The sequence below is a fragment of the Heteronotia binoei genome, chromosome 9 (assembly GCF_032191835.1).
Source record: "Heteronotia binoei isolate CCM8104 ecotype False Entrance Well chromosome 9, APGP_CSIRO_Hbin_v1, whole genome shotgun sequence".
In the NCBI taxonomy this organism is placed as follows: Eukaryota; Metazoa; Chordata; class Lepidosauria; order Squamata; family Gekkonidae; genus Heteronotia; species Heteronotia binoei.
In genome coordinates this window covers 11,584,628-11,605,312 of record NC_083231.1, presented here as the reverse complement: position 1 = coordinate 11,605,312, position 20,685 = coordinate 11,584,628, and the positions used below count along the sequence as shown (strand labels likewise).

Sequence of the window (20,685 nt, the reverse complement as noted above, 5' to 3'; positions counted from 1 at the left end):
GTGCCCAAATGGAGAAACCTCTTGTGATTTTTGTGGAGGGCATTAAAACATGCTCTTCGAAGAGGGGATGCTGACAGAGCCTGGAAAACTGCAGATTATTTCCCCGGGGGAAAATGTGCTTACAAAGGCAGTTCGATCTCTGTTCTCCTCCGTCTTCTCTGGGAGCGGAGAAGGTTAACCGTTGCCCTCTGTACCTGGGGCACTTGGGCTGCGCACCAAACAAGATTTAGTCCTCAGGTTCGTGTTTCACAGCTTCTTTCTTCTCTGACAGACGCAGAGTTTGCTCTGGTCAAGTGGAAGGCAGTGAAAGGAAGTTCTCGCTGGCTTGAGAAGAGCGGCAGATCTTTCCGGCGCCATGGCCTCAACCCCCTCCACCACTCCTGCGACCCCTGCTTACTGCAACTGGAATCCGGAAGACGCTTCTTTTCCGGAACAATTTGCATGGGGCGCCTCAACCTCAGCCTATCAGATTGAAGGTATCTGTTTTTAACTGAGGTTAGGTTTTTCTTTTGTTTTGTTCTGTTTTTGCAGCTGGAGTCCTCTGGTCAGCTAGAATCCGTAAGGCTTATCTTCAGGGGTCATTTTGTAGAAAAAAAGGTGCCGGAGCTCATTAACACAACTTATTTGCATAGCTCATTTGCATATGCCACACACACCCTGACATCACCGGAAGGTGCACTAAATTGGATCAGCTCAGCATCTGCCTTAAAATGCTTCTCAAATTATAATTGTCATAATAAAACCTTACTCCCATCATACTTTTTAAATGACTTTTTCCTATGTGGCCACAGTGGCATGATGAAGACGTCTGCTTTACATGTTTGAGTTATTATTTTTTTGTGTGTGTGGCATGATGAAGATGTCTGCTTTATATGTTTTGGTTATTTTCCCTTTTTTGTGGGGAAAAACCTTAGAAAGCTTGTCAAATCTTAGTGTTCGAGAATTTCTCCATGGTGCGGTGCTATGCGCAAGCTGTTGGCTGTAAGGTCATAATAGTGGGGTTTTCTCGGAAACAGACGTAAAGGCGCGTTTCTGTCAGCGGCTTTTGCTGTACCCACTTCAAGTTGTGAGAAAAAGTTCTCTTTTGAAATTTGCGTTTGGGCATTTAAGAAGAATGTTGAAGTTATGAACTTTTTTGTATTGCCACATTTGGAGCACCAGCACTCCGATTCAAACAGTTGGAGCGAGTGAATTGTTGTGAATTTTAACAGTCAGAATCAGACGTCTGTGTACGAAGATTTTGGATTTATATCCTGCCATATACTCTGAATCTCAGAGCGGTCACAATCTCCTCTACCTCCCACCCCCCCACAACAAACACCCTGTGAGGTAGGTGGGGCTGAGAGTGCTTTTACAGCAGCTGCCCTTTCAAGGACAGCTTCTATGAAAGCTATGACTGACCAAAGGCCATCTCAGCAGCTGTAAGTGGAGGAGTGGGGAATCAAACCTGGTTCTCCCAGATAAGAGTCCGCACACTTAACCACTACGCCAAACTGGCTCTCTATATGGACTAAAATAATAATATGGACTTTATATGGACTAAAACAACAAAATTTGGAATACTACTGTGGACATTCAGGATTGTAACAATAGGGTTGTAGTTATGTTTGTAATATAAATATTGTAATGCTGTAAGTGTTTGTTATTGGAGAAGTAAGTTTTTTGGATAATATTTTTTTCGTTATTTTTCACAGTTTCCTGTTTTGTTTAGAGTTCAGCAGAATTCTCACAGGGACACTGGAGCCCGGGAAAAAGTCTTTTTTTGGGGGAGGGGCAAGAAAGAAAGAACACAGTAAAATTTCGAGGTTCCGGATCTCTGCTCCTGTGAGCTGCTGCCCAAAACGAAGCCTGCTTATCTTGCTCCGTGAGAGTTTCTTCCCTTACTGGGTTTTCTGGTTTCTCTGGCAGCAGCAGAGCTTAAGAACATCCCTGCAAACACTTGACAGAAGGGAGTAATAAGAAAGGGTTTCCTCCAGGAATCCCTAGTTGTTGTTCAGCCGCACAGTTGAGTCTGTCTCTTTGCGGCCCCATGGACAAAGTCATGCCAGGCCCTCCTGTCTTCCACCATCCTCCGAATTCGTGTTAGTTACATCAGGAACGATGTCCAGCCATCTCATCTTTTGCCGTCCCCCTTCTTCTTTTGCCTTCTGTCTTTCTCAGCATCTGGGTCTTCTCCAGTGAGCGCTCCCTTCTCATTGGGTGGCCAAAGTATTTGAGCTTCAGCTTCAGCATCTGACCTTCCAGGGAACAGTCTGGGTTCATTTCCCTTAGGACTGAATTGATCTTCTTGCAGTCCAAGGGACTCTCAAGGTTCTTCTCCAGCACCACAGCTCGAAAGCATCTATTCTTTTGCACTCATCTTTTGCCATCCCCTTCTACTTTTGCCCTCTGCCTTTCCCAGCATCAGGGTCTTTTCCAGTGAGTGCTCCTTTCTCATTGGGTGGCCAAAGTATTTGAGCTTCAGCATCTGACCTTCCAGGGAACAGTCTGGGTTGATTTCCCTTAGGACTGAATTGATCTTCTTGCAGTCCAAGGGACTCTCAAGGTTCTTCTCCAGCACCACAGCTCGAAAGCATCTATTCTTTTGCACTCATCTTTTGCCATCCCCTTCTACTTTTGCCCTCTGCCTTTCCCAGCATTAGGGTCTTCTCCAGCGAGTGCTCCCTTCTCATTGGGTGGCCAAAGTATTTGAGCTTCAGCATCTGACCTTCCAGGGAACAGTCTGGGTTGATTTCCCTTAGGACTAACTGATTGAATCTTCTTGCAGTCCAAGGGGCTCTCAAGATTCTTCTCCAGCACCGCAGCTCGAAAGCATCTATTGCTTCGCCGACAGCCTTAGCGCAAGAATGAGCACCAGAATCGTCATTTCTTGTTCAGATGTGCTGCAGATGCAGATTTGCCATGATTTGAATAGCTCTCTGTTCCACGGGACCCTCTGGGCTAAATCCTGAACCTCAGCTACTGTGTTACTGTGTGCTCTAAGAAAGAGGTTTCCAACCTTTTTGAGCCCATTTGGAATTCGAATACAGCATGGTTGGTGTAGCAACAAAATGGGTACCTCAGAATAGAAGAAGAAGAAGTAGAGGAGAAGGAGGAGGAGGGGGTTGGATTTATATCCTGCCTTTCATTACCCAAAGGAGTTTCAGAGTGGCTTACAGTCTCCTTTCACTTCCCCTCCCCACAACAGACGCCCTGTGAGCAATGTTCCCTCTAAGCTGTGGAGTCTTGTGAGCAAAAATTCTACTTTGCATTAAAGTTGTGAGCTACTGCATAGATTAGCGTCCTCTAGGACCATTTTTCCTGAGCTGAGACAAAAATGTGTGAGCCAGAGGCTAAAAAATTGTGGGCTAGCTCCCACTGAGGCAGCCTAGAGGGAACCCTGTCTGCGAGGTAGGCGGGGCTGAGGGAGCTCTGACAGAAACTGCTCTTGAGCAGAACAGCTCTGCGAGAGTTATGACTGAGCCAAGGTCCCCCCAGCAGCTGCAAGGGGAGGAGTGGGGAATCAAACCTGGTTCTCCCAGACAAGAGTCCATCCGCTTAACCACTGCACCTATTTCATTTGCACCTTTCCAGTGACCAAGACGGCTTACAAAATTTGTACACAAATGAAAAACATGGCTTCAGGCGCAGAAATCAAAAGACAGCTAGCTAAAATGTTGTCATTGCCAGAAGCACTGACCAGTTTTTCCAGAACAAAGTTGGATTCCAGTGGCACCTTTCAGACCAACTAAATTTTATTCTGGGTATAAGGTTTTCTGAACATGCAATTATACCTGCTGGGAAAAACTTGTGATTTGGGGTGCTAACAAAAGGTAGCTTCTGATCCGTCATGTTTATCATATACCTGTGATACAATCCCAATCTGGATGGCTGATTTACGGCGCGTTTTTGCTGACCTAGCTGGGCATGAGCTATCTTTTATCTTGAAATGGGATGAAGGGTCACGTAGCTGTAAGCTCGAAGTGTAGTTTCAAGACTCTTACAGCTTAGGTGCAGCCGCATGAACTTTCAACCGTGCTTTGGGGAGCGGTTCCTCTTACCAAAGGCCACCTCCGTTGCAGGTCATTTCAGCATTCTAGGCTGATCGAGCTGTTGGCTTGTTTCTGCTTTCTAAAGAAGTCCGTCAATGTGCTTTGATGTTTTTTTTCTGACTTTAAAATCACATTCTGCGTGGAGAAGCACAAAATAAAAATTATAAATCAGGAGTGGCCAAACTCGCTTAACGTAAGAGACCCACAGAATAAACTTTGGCCGCTTGAGAGCTGCAAAAGAGATGGAGAGAGGTGGAAAGAAAGCAACTTTAAGTGCCTTCTCCAAGCGCTGATTGGCTTGGTTGGGGGAAGTGATTCAAAGAGAAATGATGATGATATTGGGTTTATATCCTGCCCTATACTCTGAATCTCAGAGTCTCAGAGCGGTCACGATCTTCTCTAACTTCTCCCCTCACAACGAACACTCTGTGAGGTAGGTAGGGCTGAGAGAGCTCTCACAGCAGTTGCTCTTTCAAGGACAACCTCTGCCAGAGCTATGGCTGACCCAAGGTCATTCCAGCAGCTGCGAGTGGAGGAGTGGGGAATCAAACCCGGTTCTCCCAGATCAGAGTCCGCACACTTCACTACACCAAACTGGCTGACAGGGTGATGGGGGCTTTGAGAGCCATGCAGTATGTGTGAAAGAGCCACACGTGGCTCCTGAGCCACAGTTTGGCCACCTTCGTTATAAATGAATAAATACCAATGATAACCATGAACACTTGCTGGCTGATTTTACACTGGGCAAAAGATCCAGTTATGCTGCACTTTCAGAAGTGATCATCTACATTACAATGTGCCTTGACTTCTGTCTTGCGCCGATGTTTTGACTGTCATTTACATTTAAATTCCTGAATTGGCTCTGACACCGTTTTCATTATGGAGTTGCCCCTGACTTTCCAAGACTACTTTTGAACGAGGGTTTCCCAGGAAGCGCATTCCACAGGACCATAAAGATGATATCTTTTTTGGGAAACAGGGCAATAAACTCGTTTCTCAAGAAAGAACAAAGGAACTCTTAAACCTGCCCCCCCTCCAGTAAAGCAAGCAAATGTGGAGGGGAACTCCAGGAGCAAAATTTTGAGTGTAGATGAAAAAATATACTCTGGATTTCTAGAAGGCAATTTCGGTGCTCAGAAAATCAGACCCAAACAGACCCAAACATGAATCAGCCGCTGGTTGTGGGGCTGGTTTGTGCGCTTTAGCAGCAGCTGTGCTCGTGCAGACTTACTGCTTGTGTGAACTGGGGCCTCAGTGTTTGTGCTGGGTGAGTGTGTGTGTATGTGAATTCTCCTCTGTTTCCCTGGAGCAGGGGTGTCAAACGTCTGGGGCAGGGGTGTCAAATGTCAGGCCCCCAGAGGGCTTCTATCAGGCCAACAAGCAAGTCTGTTTCCTTCTCCCTCTTTCTTGCTTTCCTTCTCCCTCTTTCTTGCTTTCCTTCTCCCTCTTTCTTGCTTCCTTTAGTTATCAGAGACTGCTACATAAAATATTGCAAGAGTGCTAATCTTTTAAGCATGTTTTATGTAGGCTTTTTTAAAAAAATCTTTAATTGTGTTTGTCTGTGAGAGCCAGTTTGGTATAGTGGTTAAGTGTGTGGACTCTTATCTGGGAGAAACGGGTTTGATTCCCCACTCCTCCACTTGCAGCTGCTGGAATGGCCTTGGGTCAGCCATAGCTCTGGCAGAGGTTGTCCTTGAAAGGGCAGCTGCTGTGAGAGCTCTCTCCAGCCCCACCCACCTCACAGGGTGTCTGTTGTGGGGGGGGGGGGCGGGAAGGTAAAGGAGATTGTGACCGCTCTGAGACTCTGAGTTTCATAGTATAGGGCTGGATATAAATCCAATATCATCGTCTTCTTCTTTATAAAGTTTGTCTCCGCTACCTGGCATTACATTTTATGACACACACGGCCTGGCCCGACAAGGTCTCGTTTATGTCAGATCTGGCCCTCATAACAAATGAGTTCGACACCCCTGCCTTGGAGGATATGTGGATTTTGACTCAGACATCAAAGCTTATGAAAATTCATTTCACTGTAGCTTCATTGTTACAGTGACTTACCTTGTTTTTCTTTTTATGTCCCAAGAGCAAGCTTGTGAGGTAGATTAGGCTGAGAGACAATGATTGGCTCAAGATTACCCATGAGCCTCCATGGCACAGTGGAGATTCGAACCTGGGTCTCTCTCCCTCATCCAGGCTGACACTCTAATCACTACACCAAGCTGACACTTTGGGTTGTGTGAGCAATCCTCTTCTCAGCCCATTCTCTCTCCCTGCTTTCCTTCCTCTCTCACCCTCTCCTGACCTGCTTTCTCATTCCCAGGAACTCATGGGCCTATTAACAATGTCACCATTGTTTCCCTCAGGGATTTTTTGTGGAAAAAGCCCAGCAGGAACTCATTTGCCTATTAGGCCACACACAGAAGTGCAGAATGCTGCAGTGCGGTTGTTAATGGGGCTCCCTCGGTGGGACCACATTCAACCGGTGCTGAAAGAGCTGCACTGGCTGCCTATTGTGTACCGAATCCGCTTCAAAGTGTTGTTATTGACCTTTAAAGCCCTATATGGTCAAGGACCTGTCTGTCTAAGGAACCACCTTTCCCTATATATACCCCAGAGAGCACAGCGTTCTGGAAGCCAACATCTGTTATCCATCCCTAGACCAAGGGAGGCCAGATTATGCTCTACATGGGCGAGGGCCTTCTCTGTGGCAGCCCCTAATTTATGGAACGCACTTCTAGAGGCCACGAGAGCCCTGCGGGATCTCCCCCAATTCCGCAGGGCCTGCAAAACCGACCTTTTCCGGCAGACCTACGGTAACTAATGCCTGAGGAGCTGCCACTAGTATGTCTCTGAGTACTATCATCCATCTCTAAGACACCTGATAGACCACTACAGAGAATTAAGAACTATAATGAAGCTGGACTGCCTATGTAAGAAATTTTATAGCACCGTTTTAAATTTTTAAATTATTAATAGTTATTTGTTTTTGATTTCATAACCATGAGGCATTGTTATTATGGTATTGTGACTGTGAGCCACCCAGAGTCCGTATGGAGTGGGCGGCATACAAATGTAAGATGGTTAAAATAAATAAATGAAATAAATAAACACACCCCTGATACCACCATTGTTTCATACAGGGCTTTTTGGTGGAAAAAAAAATCTAAAAATTATATTAAATTAAATTAAAAACCCAGCAGGAACTCATTTGCCTATTAGGCCACACCCCTGATGTCACCATAGTTTCACACACGGCTTTTGTGTGGAAAAAAGCCCATCAGGAACTCATTTGCATATTAGGCCACACCCCCTGATGCCAAGCCTCCTAGAACTGTGTTCCTGTGCATTCCTGCTCAAAAAAAGCCCTGCTCACTCCTGTAGTTCTTGTGGATCGTTATTTAGTACCTTGACTGTCTCCTTTTTGGCCCGTTGTCTTCTCAGTATTTCTTCTCCTGAACCTGTTTTTGGCTGTCTTGACTTTCCCTGTCAATAGCAGACAGACTTAACTGCAAGCTCCACCCCTCTGTGATGTCACAGCAGCTCAGCCAATCGCTGCCAGAGGCATCCATCAGCAGTATAGATTCTCCCAGCCTTTGAGTGCCGTCTGTGTAATGCAAGAGATCCACGGGACATTTAGAATCCAGGCCTAGTGTTTTCAGAAGTGTCCTGGCTGCCTCGAACCACCCTATTACAGTCTTTTTTTTTTTTTTAATAAAAAAAAGATGTTCTCACAGAATAGCTAAAGCCCGAAGAGTTAAATCTTTTCCAAGGGAAGAAATTGAATCTTTAATTGATGTCAAAGTTGATGTGTTGGAAAACGTTCGGCGCTCTGAGGAGCTGACGAAAATACGATTGCCTTGAGTCACCGAACCACGGGAAAAAAACGTGAACCTGGAGAGACACTCAAAGCACTTTGATCTAATAATTGACCTACTTTGAAGGTTGTCCCACATTAAAGTTCAATTTGCCGAATAACCCTGCATAGATATATTGGTGCACTCAAGCTATGATAAAATTCTGCAAAGAGCCGGAGACGTGACAGAAAGTCTATCAGGACCCCAGCGGTGGAAGGGATATTACATATTCTGGGAATGCTTAAAGTGTCTGCAATATGCTTAACCTTGCATTAAACTTAGATTTAATAAGACAGATGTGTATTAAGGCCCTGAATATACTTCAGGGAGCAATTTGGCATTGGCAAGGGATAGGCTGGATGACCTCCTAATAGGTCTCTTCCATCTTTAATTTCTATTATACTAATTGATTATTAAAACTCTTTTTATTGAGGGCTGGTATATAACTATTACATAGACATTAATCTTGCGGACTGGCTGATATTTAATTTATAGACAGTGCTAAGCTATAATGTCCTTTTAATTTTGGAGACCGGGAACTCTGGAACAGGAAACTCTGAAAAATGTTACTTATAATAAAGGCTGGAAGATTTTGGCCCTTTGTCATTTCTGTGACCACGGTGTGGTGCTGGAGATCAGTGGAGTTTAAATGCATTTTTTTGCTCACATTCAAGTGCACACGCTCAGTTACGCCTAGGGCAGCGACTATTCCATCTGCCACCAGTTTACACTGAAGTAATCCCACTGGAGTTGGTGGGATTGCTGCAGCAGTCAGTGGTCGGAGGAACGGGGGTCGCCAACGTGAAGACCGCCAATACTGTTCCGGGCTCCCAGTGAGTGGAGAGCCAGTTTGGTGTAGTAGTTAAGTGCGCAGACTCGTATCTGGGAGAACCGGGTTTGATTCCCCACTCCTCCACTCGCAGCTGCTGGAATGACCTTGGGTCAGTCGTAGCTCTCGCAGGAGTTGTCCTTGAAAGGGCAACTGCTGTGAGAGCCCTCTCAGCCCCACCCACCTCACAGGGTGTCTGTTGTGGCGGGGAGAAGATAAAAGGAGATTGTAAGCCGCTCTGAGTCTCTGATTCAGAGAGAAGAGCGTGGTATAAATCTGCAGTCCTCTTCTTCCTCTTTTAGAAAAGGGGTGGGGTCAGGTGGAGCTTTTGTCCAGCAGGGCTTCTAATTGGCCGCTGGAGATTTGATTGGCTGTACAATGGTGTTGCCAGGTCTTGCCTGGCTGCCTGCATGGGGACTTGCATCACCATGACATCACCTGGAAGTGATGTAATCATACTGGGCATGTCGTGCAGGGACTCTCTAGCATTTGAGTAAAAAAAATCTCCATGGTACCATAGAGGTTTTTTTTTTTACCCAAATGCTAGAGCATCCCAGCGCAACATGCCTGGTGTGATTGCATCACTCCAGGGTGATGTCATTTTGCTGGGCACATCAGGTGCTGATGGAGCTCTTCGGGGGCATGGTTTCTGCTGCCAGCCAGTTCTGCGCTGGCAGTTGGAGCCCCCAAAATTGGAGGAAACCTCTCCCTCCAGTGGGAGGCTGGGAACCCTATTGTGCAAGTTTTTAAAGAGCTGCTTTTGCAGTAGCTGCCACCCCCAACGTGAGAATTTTCACTGTGCTGCTGAGGGTGAGCTGTGCTTACGTAGAAAACATATTCAAAAAACATGTTCACGTTAAATAGCGCCCTGCTAAACTCTTCTAGAGAGACTCTTCTATGCCCGTCTGCCCACGGAGGGCTAGTGGGAGCACTTTTAAAAAAAATGATGATGTGGCTGTGATCCGTGTTCCCTCTAAGCTGAGTTAGCGTGAGTCAGCTCACAGATTTTTAGCCTCCAGCACATACATTTTTGTCTCAGCTCAGGAAAAATGGCCCCAGAGCACACTGATTGATGTAGCAGCTCACAACTTTAATGCCAGGAACTCACAAAGTACAATTTTGGCTCACAAGACTCTGCAGCTTAGAGGGAATGTTGGCTGTGATACAACATCACTTCCAACAGATGCCCAGAAGTGACATCATGTCACTGCAATGCCGTTGATGTAATGCTCTAGGATTTGGGGGGAGACTCTGTGGTTATACTGTGATGCCGTTCCCCCATATCCCTTGCTAGATGCCAGTCAATAGTTGGGAACCCTAAACTCAAATGTTGAAGAGTTACTATAAAGTTATGCATGACCTCCCTTCGCAGCATTTTATGGTTGGCTCGACCTCTTGCAGGCAGCCATTTTGGGACTGGTCTCGCCAACGTTCGCTCTAAGCTGGAGAGTCTTGTGAGCAAAAATTTTGCTTTGTGAGGTCCTGGCATCAAAGTTGTGAGCTCTTGCATGAATTAGTGCACTCTGAGGCCGTTTTTCCTGAGAACAGGCTTTCTCGGGAGGTGGTGGGCTCTCCTTCCTTGGAGGTTTTTAAAGAGAGGCTAGGTGGCCATCTGACAGCAATGAAGATCCTGTGAATTTAGGGGGAGGTGTTTGTGAGTTTCCTGCATGGTGCAGGGGGTTGGACTAGATGACCCTAGAGGTCCCTTCCAACTCTATGATTCTAGGATTCTATGTTGCTTCGGACCAACATGGCTGCCCACCTGGATCTGCCAGAAACGTTAGTCTTGAAGGTGCTTCTGGACTCTTGCTTTTCTCTGCTGCTGCAGACGGACGAACACGGCAGCACATCTTAGCTAAAGAGAGTCCGTCTCCCAACCTTCACTGTACATGGATGTTTTGACTCCACATAAATCTTTTTATGGCCGTCACCTCCCCTGTCTAAGGGATCATTTAGCACACTTCCCTCCTCCTAACACTTCAATGAGTCCGCCAAGACGTACGCTGAGACCAAATCGATTTTAACCGCCATCAGCCTTAATTTTCATTTCCTCCTCCCAAAAGAAGGCCTCTGAAGCTCCGTCCCGCTTGGTGACCCCCCCTGAGCTTTTTTTGAGCAGAAACGCACAGGAACGCAGTTCTCGCTGGCTTGGCATTGGGGTGTGTGGCCTAATATGCAAATGAGTTCCTGCTGGGCTTTCCCCACAAAAAACTCCTATGTGAAACAATGGTGGCATCGGGGGGTGTAACCTAATATGCAAATGAGTTCCTGCTAGACTTTCCCCACAAAAAAGCCCTATGTGAAACAATGGTGACATCAGGGTGTGTGGCCTAATATGCAAATGAGTTCCTGCTAGACTTTTTCCACAAAAAACCTATGTGAAACAATGGTGACATCAGGGGGTGTGACCTAATATGCAAATGAGTTCCTGCTAGACTTTTCCCACAAAAAAGCCCTATGTGAAACAATGGTGACATCAGGGGATGTGGCCTAATATGCAAATGAGTTTCTGCTAGACTTTTCCCACAAAAAACCCCTATGTGAAACAATGGTGACATCAGGGTGTGTGGCCTAATATGCAAATGAGTTCTGGCTAGACTTTTTCCACAAAAAAGCCCTATGCGAAACAATGGTGATATCAGGGGGTGTGGCCTAATTTGCAAATGAGTTCCTGCTAGACTTTTTCCACAAAAAAAGCCCTATGTGAAACAATGGTGACATCAGGGTATGTGGCCTAATATGCAAATGAGTTCATGCCCTGTGTGAAACAATGGCGATGCCAGGGGGAAATAGGTGGCCCCCTTCTGACCACACTCCGCTCCTGAGGCTGGTGGCTCTCCACACTGGGCTGGATGGCCCGCCCATCTGAAGCTAACTGGGGTATTTGGAACGGAGGTAAAATTACCTCACTCCCGACTGGATAGGAGAGGATCTGTTTGAGCTCTGTGTCTGCAGGCCCAGATTAACAATTAGGCCAAGTAGGCACTGGCCTATAGGCCCCCATGCCTTTAGGGACCCTGGGCTGACTCCTCCACCCAGTTTTCCCCCTGCTTGTAGCTCTCCCAGCCTGTATGTGCAGCCAGCAACTGAGCCGCTCTTTGCCTGACTTGCCTGGTGCAGCTGCTGCTGGCGTTGTCGCCAGGTTTGCCTCCCTCTGCCGGAGGCCGCGGGCATCATATCCCAGCTATTATTTCATCAGTTGGCCTCCCTGGTGGCGACATTGTGTCCTACAGCAGTGTTATTGTGTCCTACAGCAGTGGAACTAGAATGATTACAGGCTTGGATCACTTTCCCTATGAAGAAAGGTTAAAACGCTTGGGGCTCTTTAGCTTGGAGAAACGTCGACTGCAGGGTGACATGATAGAGGTTTACAAGATTATGAATGGATGGAGAAGGTAGAGAAAGAAGTACTTTTCTCCCTTTCTCACAATACAAGAACTCGTGGGCATTCAATGAAATTGCTGAGCAGTCGGGTTAGAATGGATAAAAGGAGGTACTTGTTCATCCAAAGGGTGATTAACATGCGGAATTCACTGCCACAGGAGGTGGCAGCTACAGCTACAGGAGGTGGCAGCTACAGGCATAGCCAGCTTCAAGAGGGGGTTAGATAATAATATGGAGCAGAGGTCCATCAGTGGCTATTAGCCACAGTGTGTATATATATGCATATATATATAAATTATTGGCCACTGTGTGACACAGAGTGTTGGACTGGATGGGCCGTTGGCCTGATCCAACATGGCTTCTCTTATATTCTTATGCCTTTCCCCTGCAGTTTTGTCAAAGGGGCTTTTGAGAAGGTGCCTGCAGGCTGCAGAGGGGGCCGCAGGTGGTGGGGCAGGCGCTCCAACTCTGAGATAATTTGCAAGGTGGCCCCTGAGATTTTGACAGCCTAGGGGCCTCCACAGGGTTTAATCCGGCACTGGCTGTCCGAATGGTAATGGTTGGCTGTTTTTCCTCCCAAGTAGAGGAAGAAGAAGAAAAAGAAGACTGCAGATTTATACCCCGTCCTTCTCTCTGAATCAGAGACTCAGAGCGGTTTACAATCTTCTATATCTTCTCCCCCCACAACAGACACCCTGTGAGGTGGGTGGGGTTGAGAGGTCTCTCCCAGAAGCTGCCCTTTCAAGGACAACTCCTGCGATAGCTATGGCTGACCCAAGGTCATTCCAGCAGCCGCAAATGGAGGAGTGAGGGAATCAAACCCGGTTCTCCCAGATAAGAGTCTGCACACTTCACCACTACACAGAACAGATCAGTCTGTATCAAAGGGCGCCCTGAGGAGAAGACCCATCTGTCCAGCAAAGAAGCACTTACGATTGTCTGAGGTGTCCTTTGAAAGCACCGACAGTCTGTTAGAAAGAATGGAAATGCCGTTATAAGCCGTGGCCCTAGGCACGCGAAAGATGAATTAATGTAACAGCGCCTCTGCAAAATGTCTGCCTTTCGCTTAGACAAGCTTCTGCAGAAAGAGGAGGGGGGAAGAAAAAACCTACAAAGGTTTTTCACCAAATTAAATTTTACCCCCGGTTTTTGCAACCTTTGCATAAATTTTTGTGTCCTGATATCTTAAAGATATTTCACAGCGATTTCAAAGTCTTTGATAGAGGTCACTATTGAAAAATGTCATTATAGGGTACGTTGCGGAAACGGGCCTGCAGGCCCTGCTCCACCCTGCCCCCCAAGGTTTTCCCAACACCTGGAGAGGCTTTTCTCTCTCTCTCTCTCTTTGGCAGGGGTGGAATTCTAGCAGGCGCTCCTTTGCATTTTAGGTCATACACCCCTGATGTAGCCAATCCTCCAAGAGCTTACAAGGCTCTTTTTGGTAAGCTCTTAGAGGACTGGCTACATCAGGGGCGTGTGGCCTAATATGCAAAGGAGCTCCTGCTAGAATTCCACCCCTGCTCTCTGGTAACCCGCCACCAACACCTGACCTTTGTAGGAATTGCCTTCTGGGAGGATCCGGACTCCCAGCTTCCCTTCCAGGTTCTGGGGCCTTGCCCCTGTATTTTCTGATGCCCGGTGCCTGGTCACCATGTGTGGGGGGGCACTTACTGGCTTGTGTGCCCCTGGAGAAGTAGACACTTGCCAACTTGCCTGTCTTCCCCCGGCGCTCCTTTTAAAATAGTGTGTCCAGGACGGGGGAGGTCTATGTGGTACAGAGATCCACTAGCAGCACCAGAAGTTATAAAGTACTCATTCAAAAGAAAATGTTCCCAAGCAGGGTGTTTTTTGTAGCAGGAATGCCTTTGCATATTAGGCCACGTATCCCAATGAGGATTGAAGATATTAGGTTTATATCCCGTCCTATACTCTGAATCTCAGCGTCTCAGAGCAGTCACAATCTCCTTTACCTCCCCCCCACAACAGACACCCTGTGAGGTAGGTGGGACTGAGAGAGCTCTTACAACAGCTGCCCTTTCAAGGACAACTCTATCGAGAGCTATGGCTGACCTAAGGCCATTCCAGCAGCTGCAGATGGAGGAGTGGGGAATCAAACCGGGTTCTCCCAGATACTAGTCTGCGCACTTACCCACTACACCAAACTGGCAATCCTTCAAGAGCTTACAGCGCTCTTAGTACAGGGCCTACTGTAAGCTCCAGGAGGACTGGTTACATCAGGGGTGTGTGGTCTAATATGCAAAGGAGTTCCTGCTACAAAAAAAAGTCCTATTCACAAATATGCTTTTAGCAGAGCACCAGACTGAGCAAGGGATTAGAAATAAATGGGTAAAACACAATTCCTCTTTCCCTCTCTCTACACATGCCCTTTCAGATGTTTAATTATAGTACAGGCTCCTTAGCTTATGAAGTCGCAGTTTTCAATACCTTGAAATTCCCTTCAGCTCCTCAGGACAGCACATGGTTAAATGGCTGCCTCCTCCAGTCCTCAGTTAAGAGTTCTGCCTGCTCTGTTGGACTCCGCACCAAAGAGCAAAGATTTTCATGAAGTCGCCAGAATTTTCCTTCCTGAAGACTTGCTGGTATTTAATACCTCCAAATCTCTGTTCCCTGCTTGGAGAGGAGGGGAGCATGACCATCCCATTGTTTAGACCTAGCATTTGTATGAGGGTGAGCTGAGAAAATCTAGAAAGCACTTGAATTGACTTCCCCCATTCCTGCCTGGTCTCTGCCCAGAGAGATAGAGAGAGAAAACTCTTAAAATTCAGAGCAAAATTTTTCAGACCTCCAAAGAAAAATTGCATTTCTTCGCAGACTATGACCATGCATACCCCTCTACATTGGGGACCCCTACTGTATGCACAGTAACCCTCTGCATGCAACACAACGATGTACAGCGCCAGTGCCATCAGAAGGTCCACTAGTGGGGCCAGGACACTAGAAGCCCTCCCACTGTTGCCCCTCCCACCAAACATCAAGAATACAGAGCATCGCTTGCCCCAGACAGAGAGTTCCATCTGTACCTTGTGGCTAATAGCCACTGATGGACCTCTGCTTATAGGTTTATCCAATCCCTTCTTGAAAGCCATCTGTGCTTTTGGATAAGAATGTATTCCTAGGATGTAATCACCTCTACAAGAAAGCCATCTTAGAAATGGATTTCCAGACGGCGGATCATACCTTGAATAAATGCTCAGCAAAATTCCAACAGTTCTTCGGTTTGCGGAACCGCAGGTAAAATTGAAGATGAAAACAAACGTCTGGTTTTTTCCCCGTTGCTTATCTTTGTCCAATTTTTTTTTTTTAAAATGTATTCACTTTGGTATTTGAACCCTGTCACGATGAATAAAATCTCCAGGGCCGCAAGTCCAGATTGTTGGAGCAATTGTAAAACGAAATTTTACAATCATATCGTATCATATGTGGTGGAAATGTCCAGCTTTTGGAATAAAGGGATAGAGCAAATAAAACTTATATTCGATCTAACCATTCCAGTAGATTTTAAACTTCTTTTATTTGATACCTGGCCTGATAAATTGGTGAATAAAGATCAGAAATCTTTAATCTCGACAATGTTGGCGATAGCTGGTATGACGATTGCTAAAATTTGGAACCCCCCACGATTGAAATGTGGTATGATAAGTTATGGGGCCAGTATGTAATGGGTACATATGAACATATGAAGCTGCCTTATACTGAATCAGACCCTTGGTCCATCAAAGTCAGTATTGTCTTCTCAGACTGGCAGCGGCTCTCCAGGGTCTCAAGCTGAGGTTTTCCATGCCTCTTTGCCCGGACCCTTTTTGGAGATGCCAGGGATTGAACCTGGGACCTTCTGCTTACCAAGCAGATGCTCAACCACTGAGCCACCGTCCCTCCCCTTTCTTTGAAAATGATACTGATTTGGCTATAGAATATGATTTGCTTTGGGACCCGGTTTTGGAATTCTTTGTGAATATTTCCTTTGTGCCTAACAGAATGAACGGTAGGCTATATCTTAACTCTTAATACCTAGCATATTAGGTATTGTTTTTGTAAATTGTTTGTTATGTGCATCTAGTGATCTAAACTGGATTCTTGTAGGTTAGATTTATATTTCTGTTACTTATTTTCCCTGTGTTCCCTATGTTCTCTCTGTCCAGTTTGAAATTCAGCATGTGCCTCTCCCATGTCCTGACAAGTTACCGTTGTGTTGTGTTTCCCCAGGAGGCTGGGATGCAGATGGAAAAGGCCCCAGCGTTTGGGACACGTTCGCCCACCAGGCGGGAGAGCGGGTCTTCGAGAACCAGACCGGCGACGTCGCTTGCAGCAGCTACGCTCTGTGGGAGGAAGATTTGAAATGTATCAAACAGCTTGGCTTGACTCATTACCGCTTCTCTCTTTCCTGGTCACGTCTGTTACCTGATGGGACGACAGGTTTCGTCAACCAGAAAGGCAATTGTTCCTTTAAAATAGAAAGTTGTGTGCCTCTTTAATTCAAGGTTACTGCCGCAGTCTGGCATAATTAATCTGGTGTGCTATTCTGCAGTGCAGTTTGGAAATTGCAACTTTGTTCAGGGTAATTATGAGACGATCTCTCTCTCTCTCTCTCTCTCTCTCTCTCTCTCTCTCTCTCTCTCTCTCTCTCTCTCTCTTCAAAACCGATGCTGATTATTCTTGGTTTTTGCTCATACTATTATCTTCTGCAGCAGGACAAGTGATATTGCTGTGTGCTGCTATATTGAGAATTACATATTATTGTTTGTCTTTTTGGGGGGAGGGTATTACTCCCATCGGGGCACTTGGTGCTTTCCATTTTTTTTTTTAAAAAAGGGGTGTCCTGGTAGAGAGAAAAGGGAAGGGTGAAGGTCAAAGGGAAATGGAGGTGGATATGAGCCAATGCAGCCATGTGTTTTGGTTGAATATAAGGACAAAACGCAAATTTGTCTGTGCTGGTTAAAGCCGGTCGACGTGTCAAAACCAGGCAGTTTTACAGGCATTTTTGTGTCATGTTTCAGAGAAATTGGATGGCCATGCTGGGTTCATGAGCACATTTCATGAACACATAATGCTCTCCAGGAAAAAGAGGTGCCAGTCATTAGCACAACTCATTTGCAAATGCCGCACACCCCTGACAACTCCGGAAGGTGTACTAAATTAAATCAGCTCAGCATCTACCTTAAAATGCTTCTTGAATTGTCATAATAAAACCTTACTCCCATCATGCTTTTAAAGTGACTTTCTCTTATGTGGCCACAGTTGCCTGATGAAGATTTCCATCTGTCTTCTTTATATGTTTGGGTTATTTTCCCATTTTTTGTGGGGAAAAATATTAGAAAGTTTGTCAAATCTTAAAGTTCAGCAAAATTCTCCCTGGGGGGGGGGAGGCGGGGGCTGAACAATGGAGCCTGGAAGCAAGCTTTGTTTGAGGTGGGGAGGAAGAAAGAAAGCGCAATAAAATTTAGACATTCTGGAGTTCCGCTCCTGTGAGCTCTTACTCAAAATGAGGCCTGATGCTTTCAATTCCACTTCTTTGGAATTGTTGTATCCCAGAAGTTCCCCAGAGTATGTTAAGCAGTTGACTGTGTCCTCAGAAAGAACTGAGTTGACTAAGGTAATTTTACTGAGGTAATTTTGCCCATTGGGACACAGGCAGAAAAGTGAGCAAATGAGGCTGTCTGTGAGCTTTGGGTGTGCCCTTCCTCCTACCCCACAGGTCTCCTTCAGAGAAATAAGACTTTCATTTGACAAAGACTCTTCAGCTGAACAGTTGCCCCAACCCTTCCCCTCTAACTGGAGGCGAAGAAATCTGGCTTCATTTGGGACAACCGAGGTCTCAATACGCATTGCGAATGAACAAACTGGAATGTACTTCTTTTATGAAATCTTTTCCCCACAAGGAATGAGGGTAGGTTTTTATACTCCACTTTTCTCTGTTTTAAAGAGCCCTGTGGCGCAGAGTGGTCAAGCTGCAGTACTGCAGTCGGAGCCCTCTGCTCACGACTTGAGTTCGATCCCCGGCGGAAGCCGGCTCAAGGTTGACTCAGCCTTCCATCCTTCCGAGGTCAGTAAAATGAGTCCCCAGCTTGCTGGGGGGAAAGTGTAGATGACTGGGGAAGGCAATGGCAAACCACCCCGTAAAAAGTCTGCCATGAAAACGTCGTGAAAGCAACATCATCCCAGAGTCAGAAATGACTGATGCTTACGCAGGGGACCTTTCCTTTTTCCTTTCCTTCTTGCCTTGGAAGGAATCACAGCCCCTTCCCCGCCAGTCGCAGGAGAGGGGAGTCATGCGGGCCTTGACGGGGAGTGACTCGGGGTGGGTGCTCAGCTGCTAGGGATGCTCAGGCAGCCTGCATCTGGCCGTGGTGGACGGCTGGGAAACAGGATTCCCTCTCTTTGCAACACCCTTGCGAGACAGGTGAGGGCGGGGGGGGGGGGATGGTGGCCAAACTTGCTTAATATAAGCAGGGGTTATATTATATTATATAAGCAGAGCCCCATGGCGCAGAGTGTTAAAGCTGCAGTACTGCAGTCCTAAGCTCTGCTCACGGCCTGAGTTCGATCCCTGGTGGAAGCTGGGTTTTCAGGTAGCCGGCTTGAGGTTGACTCAGCCTTCCATCCTTCCGAGGTCGGTCAAATGAGTCCCCAGCTTGCTGGGGGGAAAGTGTAGACGACTGGGGAAGGCAATGGCAAACCACCCCGTAAAAAGTCTGCCTTGTAAACGTTGTGAAAGCAACGTCACCCCAGAGTGGGAAATGACTGGTGCTTGCACAGGGGACTACCTTTACCTTCCCCCCCTCTATCTTAAGGAGTCTCAAAGCGGCTTACAGTTGCAATCTACCTCAACTCAACAGTCCCCTTGCTAGGGGTAGAGTCCTGTGAGAACTGGGACTGTCCCAAGGTCACCTGGCAGACTTCCTGTGGAGGAGGAGGGGGGAGTCAAACCCAGCTCTCCAGATTAGAGTCCGCCGCTCTTAACCGCTAACCCACTCCGGTGGCTTTTTCATTTCCCCATGAAATGTTAGAGCCCTTCAGACCACGGGCACCTTTGCCTTTGCCTGGTTCACTGCATCAGGATGCAGAGATGGTTTCTCTCGTTTTGGAGACGTTTAACAGACAGTCTTATGATGAGACGAGAGACCATGATGTGTTTTTGAAATTCAGCAGCGATTTTTTAGAACCTGCCCCCCCCCACCCCCCACCCGCTGGGTTCTTCTTCTTGTAAACACTTTTCTGATTAATATTATGAACTTTAAATTTAGCAAAAGGGCACGGAAGGTTCCCCAAGTCGGCCGCTTTTCATTAGGCGGCCTCTCGTTTCTGCTGAGCAGTGATCTGTTGAAGAAACTGTATCGGCTCCACATGGAAAAGGCCACCGCCATTCCTTTGGATAAACATTTCTTTCCCTCAAAGAGCAAGGGGAGAATTAGAAACTTCAAAAGAAAGTCCTGTTTGAAAAAAACGGCAGGGACCGATTCTCAACCTATTTCACATCCCAACCGTAAGAACATAAAAGAAGCCATGTTGGATCAGGCCAATGGCCCATCCGGTCCAACACTCTGTGTCACACAGTGGCCAAAAAACTCCAGGGGCCATCAGAAGGTCCATCAGGGAGGCCAGGACACTAGAAGCCGTCCCACTGTTGCCTCTCTCAAGCACCAAGAATACAGAGCATCACCTGCCCTGGACAGAGAGTTCCAACAATACACTGTGGCTAATAGCCACTGATAGACCTCTGCTCCATATGCTTATCCAGTCCCCTCTTGAAGCTGACTGTGCTTGTAGCCGCCACCACCTCCTGTGGAAGTGAATCCCATGTGTTAATCACCCTTTGGGTGAAGAAGTACTTCCTTTTATCAGTTCTAACCCGACTGCTCAGCAATTTGAGTGTCTACGAGTTCTTGCGAGAAAGAGAGAAAAGAACTTCTTTCTCTGTCTTCTCCATCCCATACATAATCTTGTAAACCTCTATCCCTGTCACCCTCAATCGATGTTTCTCCAAGCTAAGGATCCCCAAGCATTTTAACCTTTCTTCATAGGGAAACCATGGAGACCAATCTTTTTAAATTTTAGTTTTAAAAACAATGTAAAAAGAAAACCCCATGACAGAGTGAGCTTCAGGTAAACCAGGTATCGGGGCTGCTCAGAAGTGGCAGACTCGTATTGTTATTTTTACAGCATGATGTAGCGGTTGAGAGCCACACACCCCTGATGTAGCCAATCCTCCAAATCTTACAGCAGTCCCTGTAAAAAAAGCCTTCTAAGCTCTTGGAGGATTGCCAGTTTGGTGTAGTGGTGAAGTGCGCGGACTCGTATCTGGGAGAACCGGGTTCGATTCCGCACTCCTCCATCTGCAGCTGCTGGAATGGCCTTAGGTCAGCCATAGCCCTTGAAGGAGTTGTCCTTGAAAGGGCAGCTGCTGTGAGAGCTCTCTCAGCCCCACCTACCTCACAGGGTGTCTGTTTGTGGTGGGGGGGGCGGGAGGTAAAGGAGATTTCAAATCCTTGCTCCTCTGGTCCAATCACTGGCCCCCTGCTTGTTCAAATGATCCAATGGTGTCCTAGCTTGGGAACCTGGGACTGTATAT

The 20,685-nt window shown here is 46.7% G+C and overlaps 1 protein-coding gene across 1 annotated transcript in view; it reads left to right on the top strand.

Annotated features, from left to right (window-relative positions):
* The first annotated feature begins 239 nt into the window (after positions 1 to 239).
* Positions 240 to 20,685, top strand: part of LOC132576927 (cytosolic beta-glucosidase-like) — a 72,211-nt gene continuing 51,765 nt past the window's right edge. The window contains exons 1-2 of the mRNA XM_060246226.1: positions 240 to 476; positions 16,323 to 16,550. Coding sequence (XP_060102209.1) covers positions 356 to 476; positions 16,323 to 16,550 — 349 coding nt within the window. The 5' untranslated portion in view covers positions 240 to 355. The remainder of the gene's footprint in view (positions 477 to 16,322; positions 16,551 to 20,685) is intronic.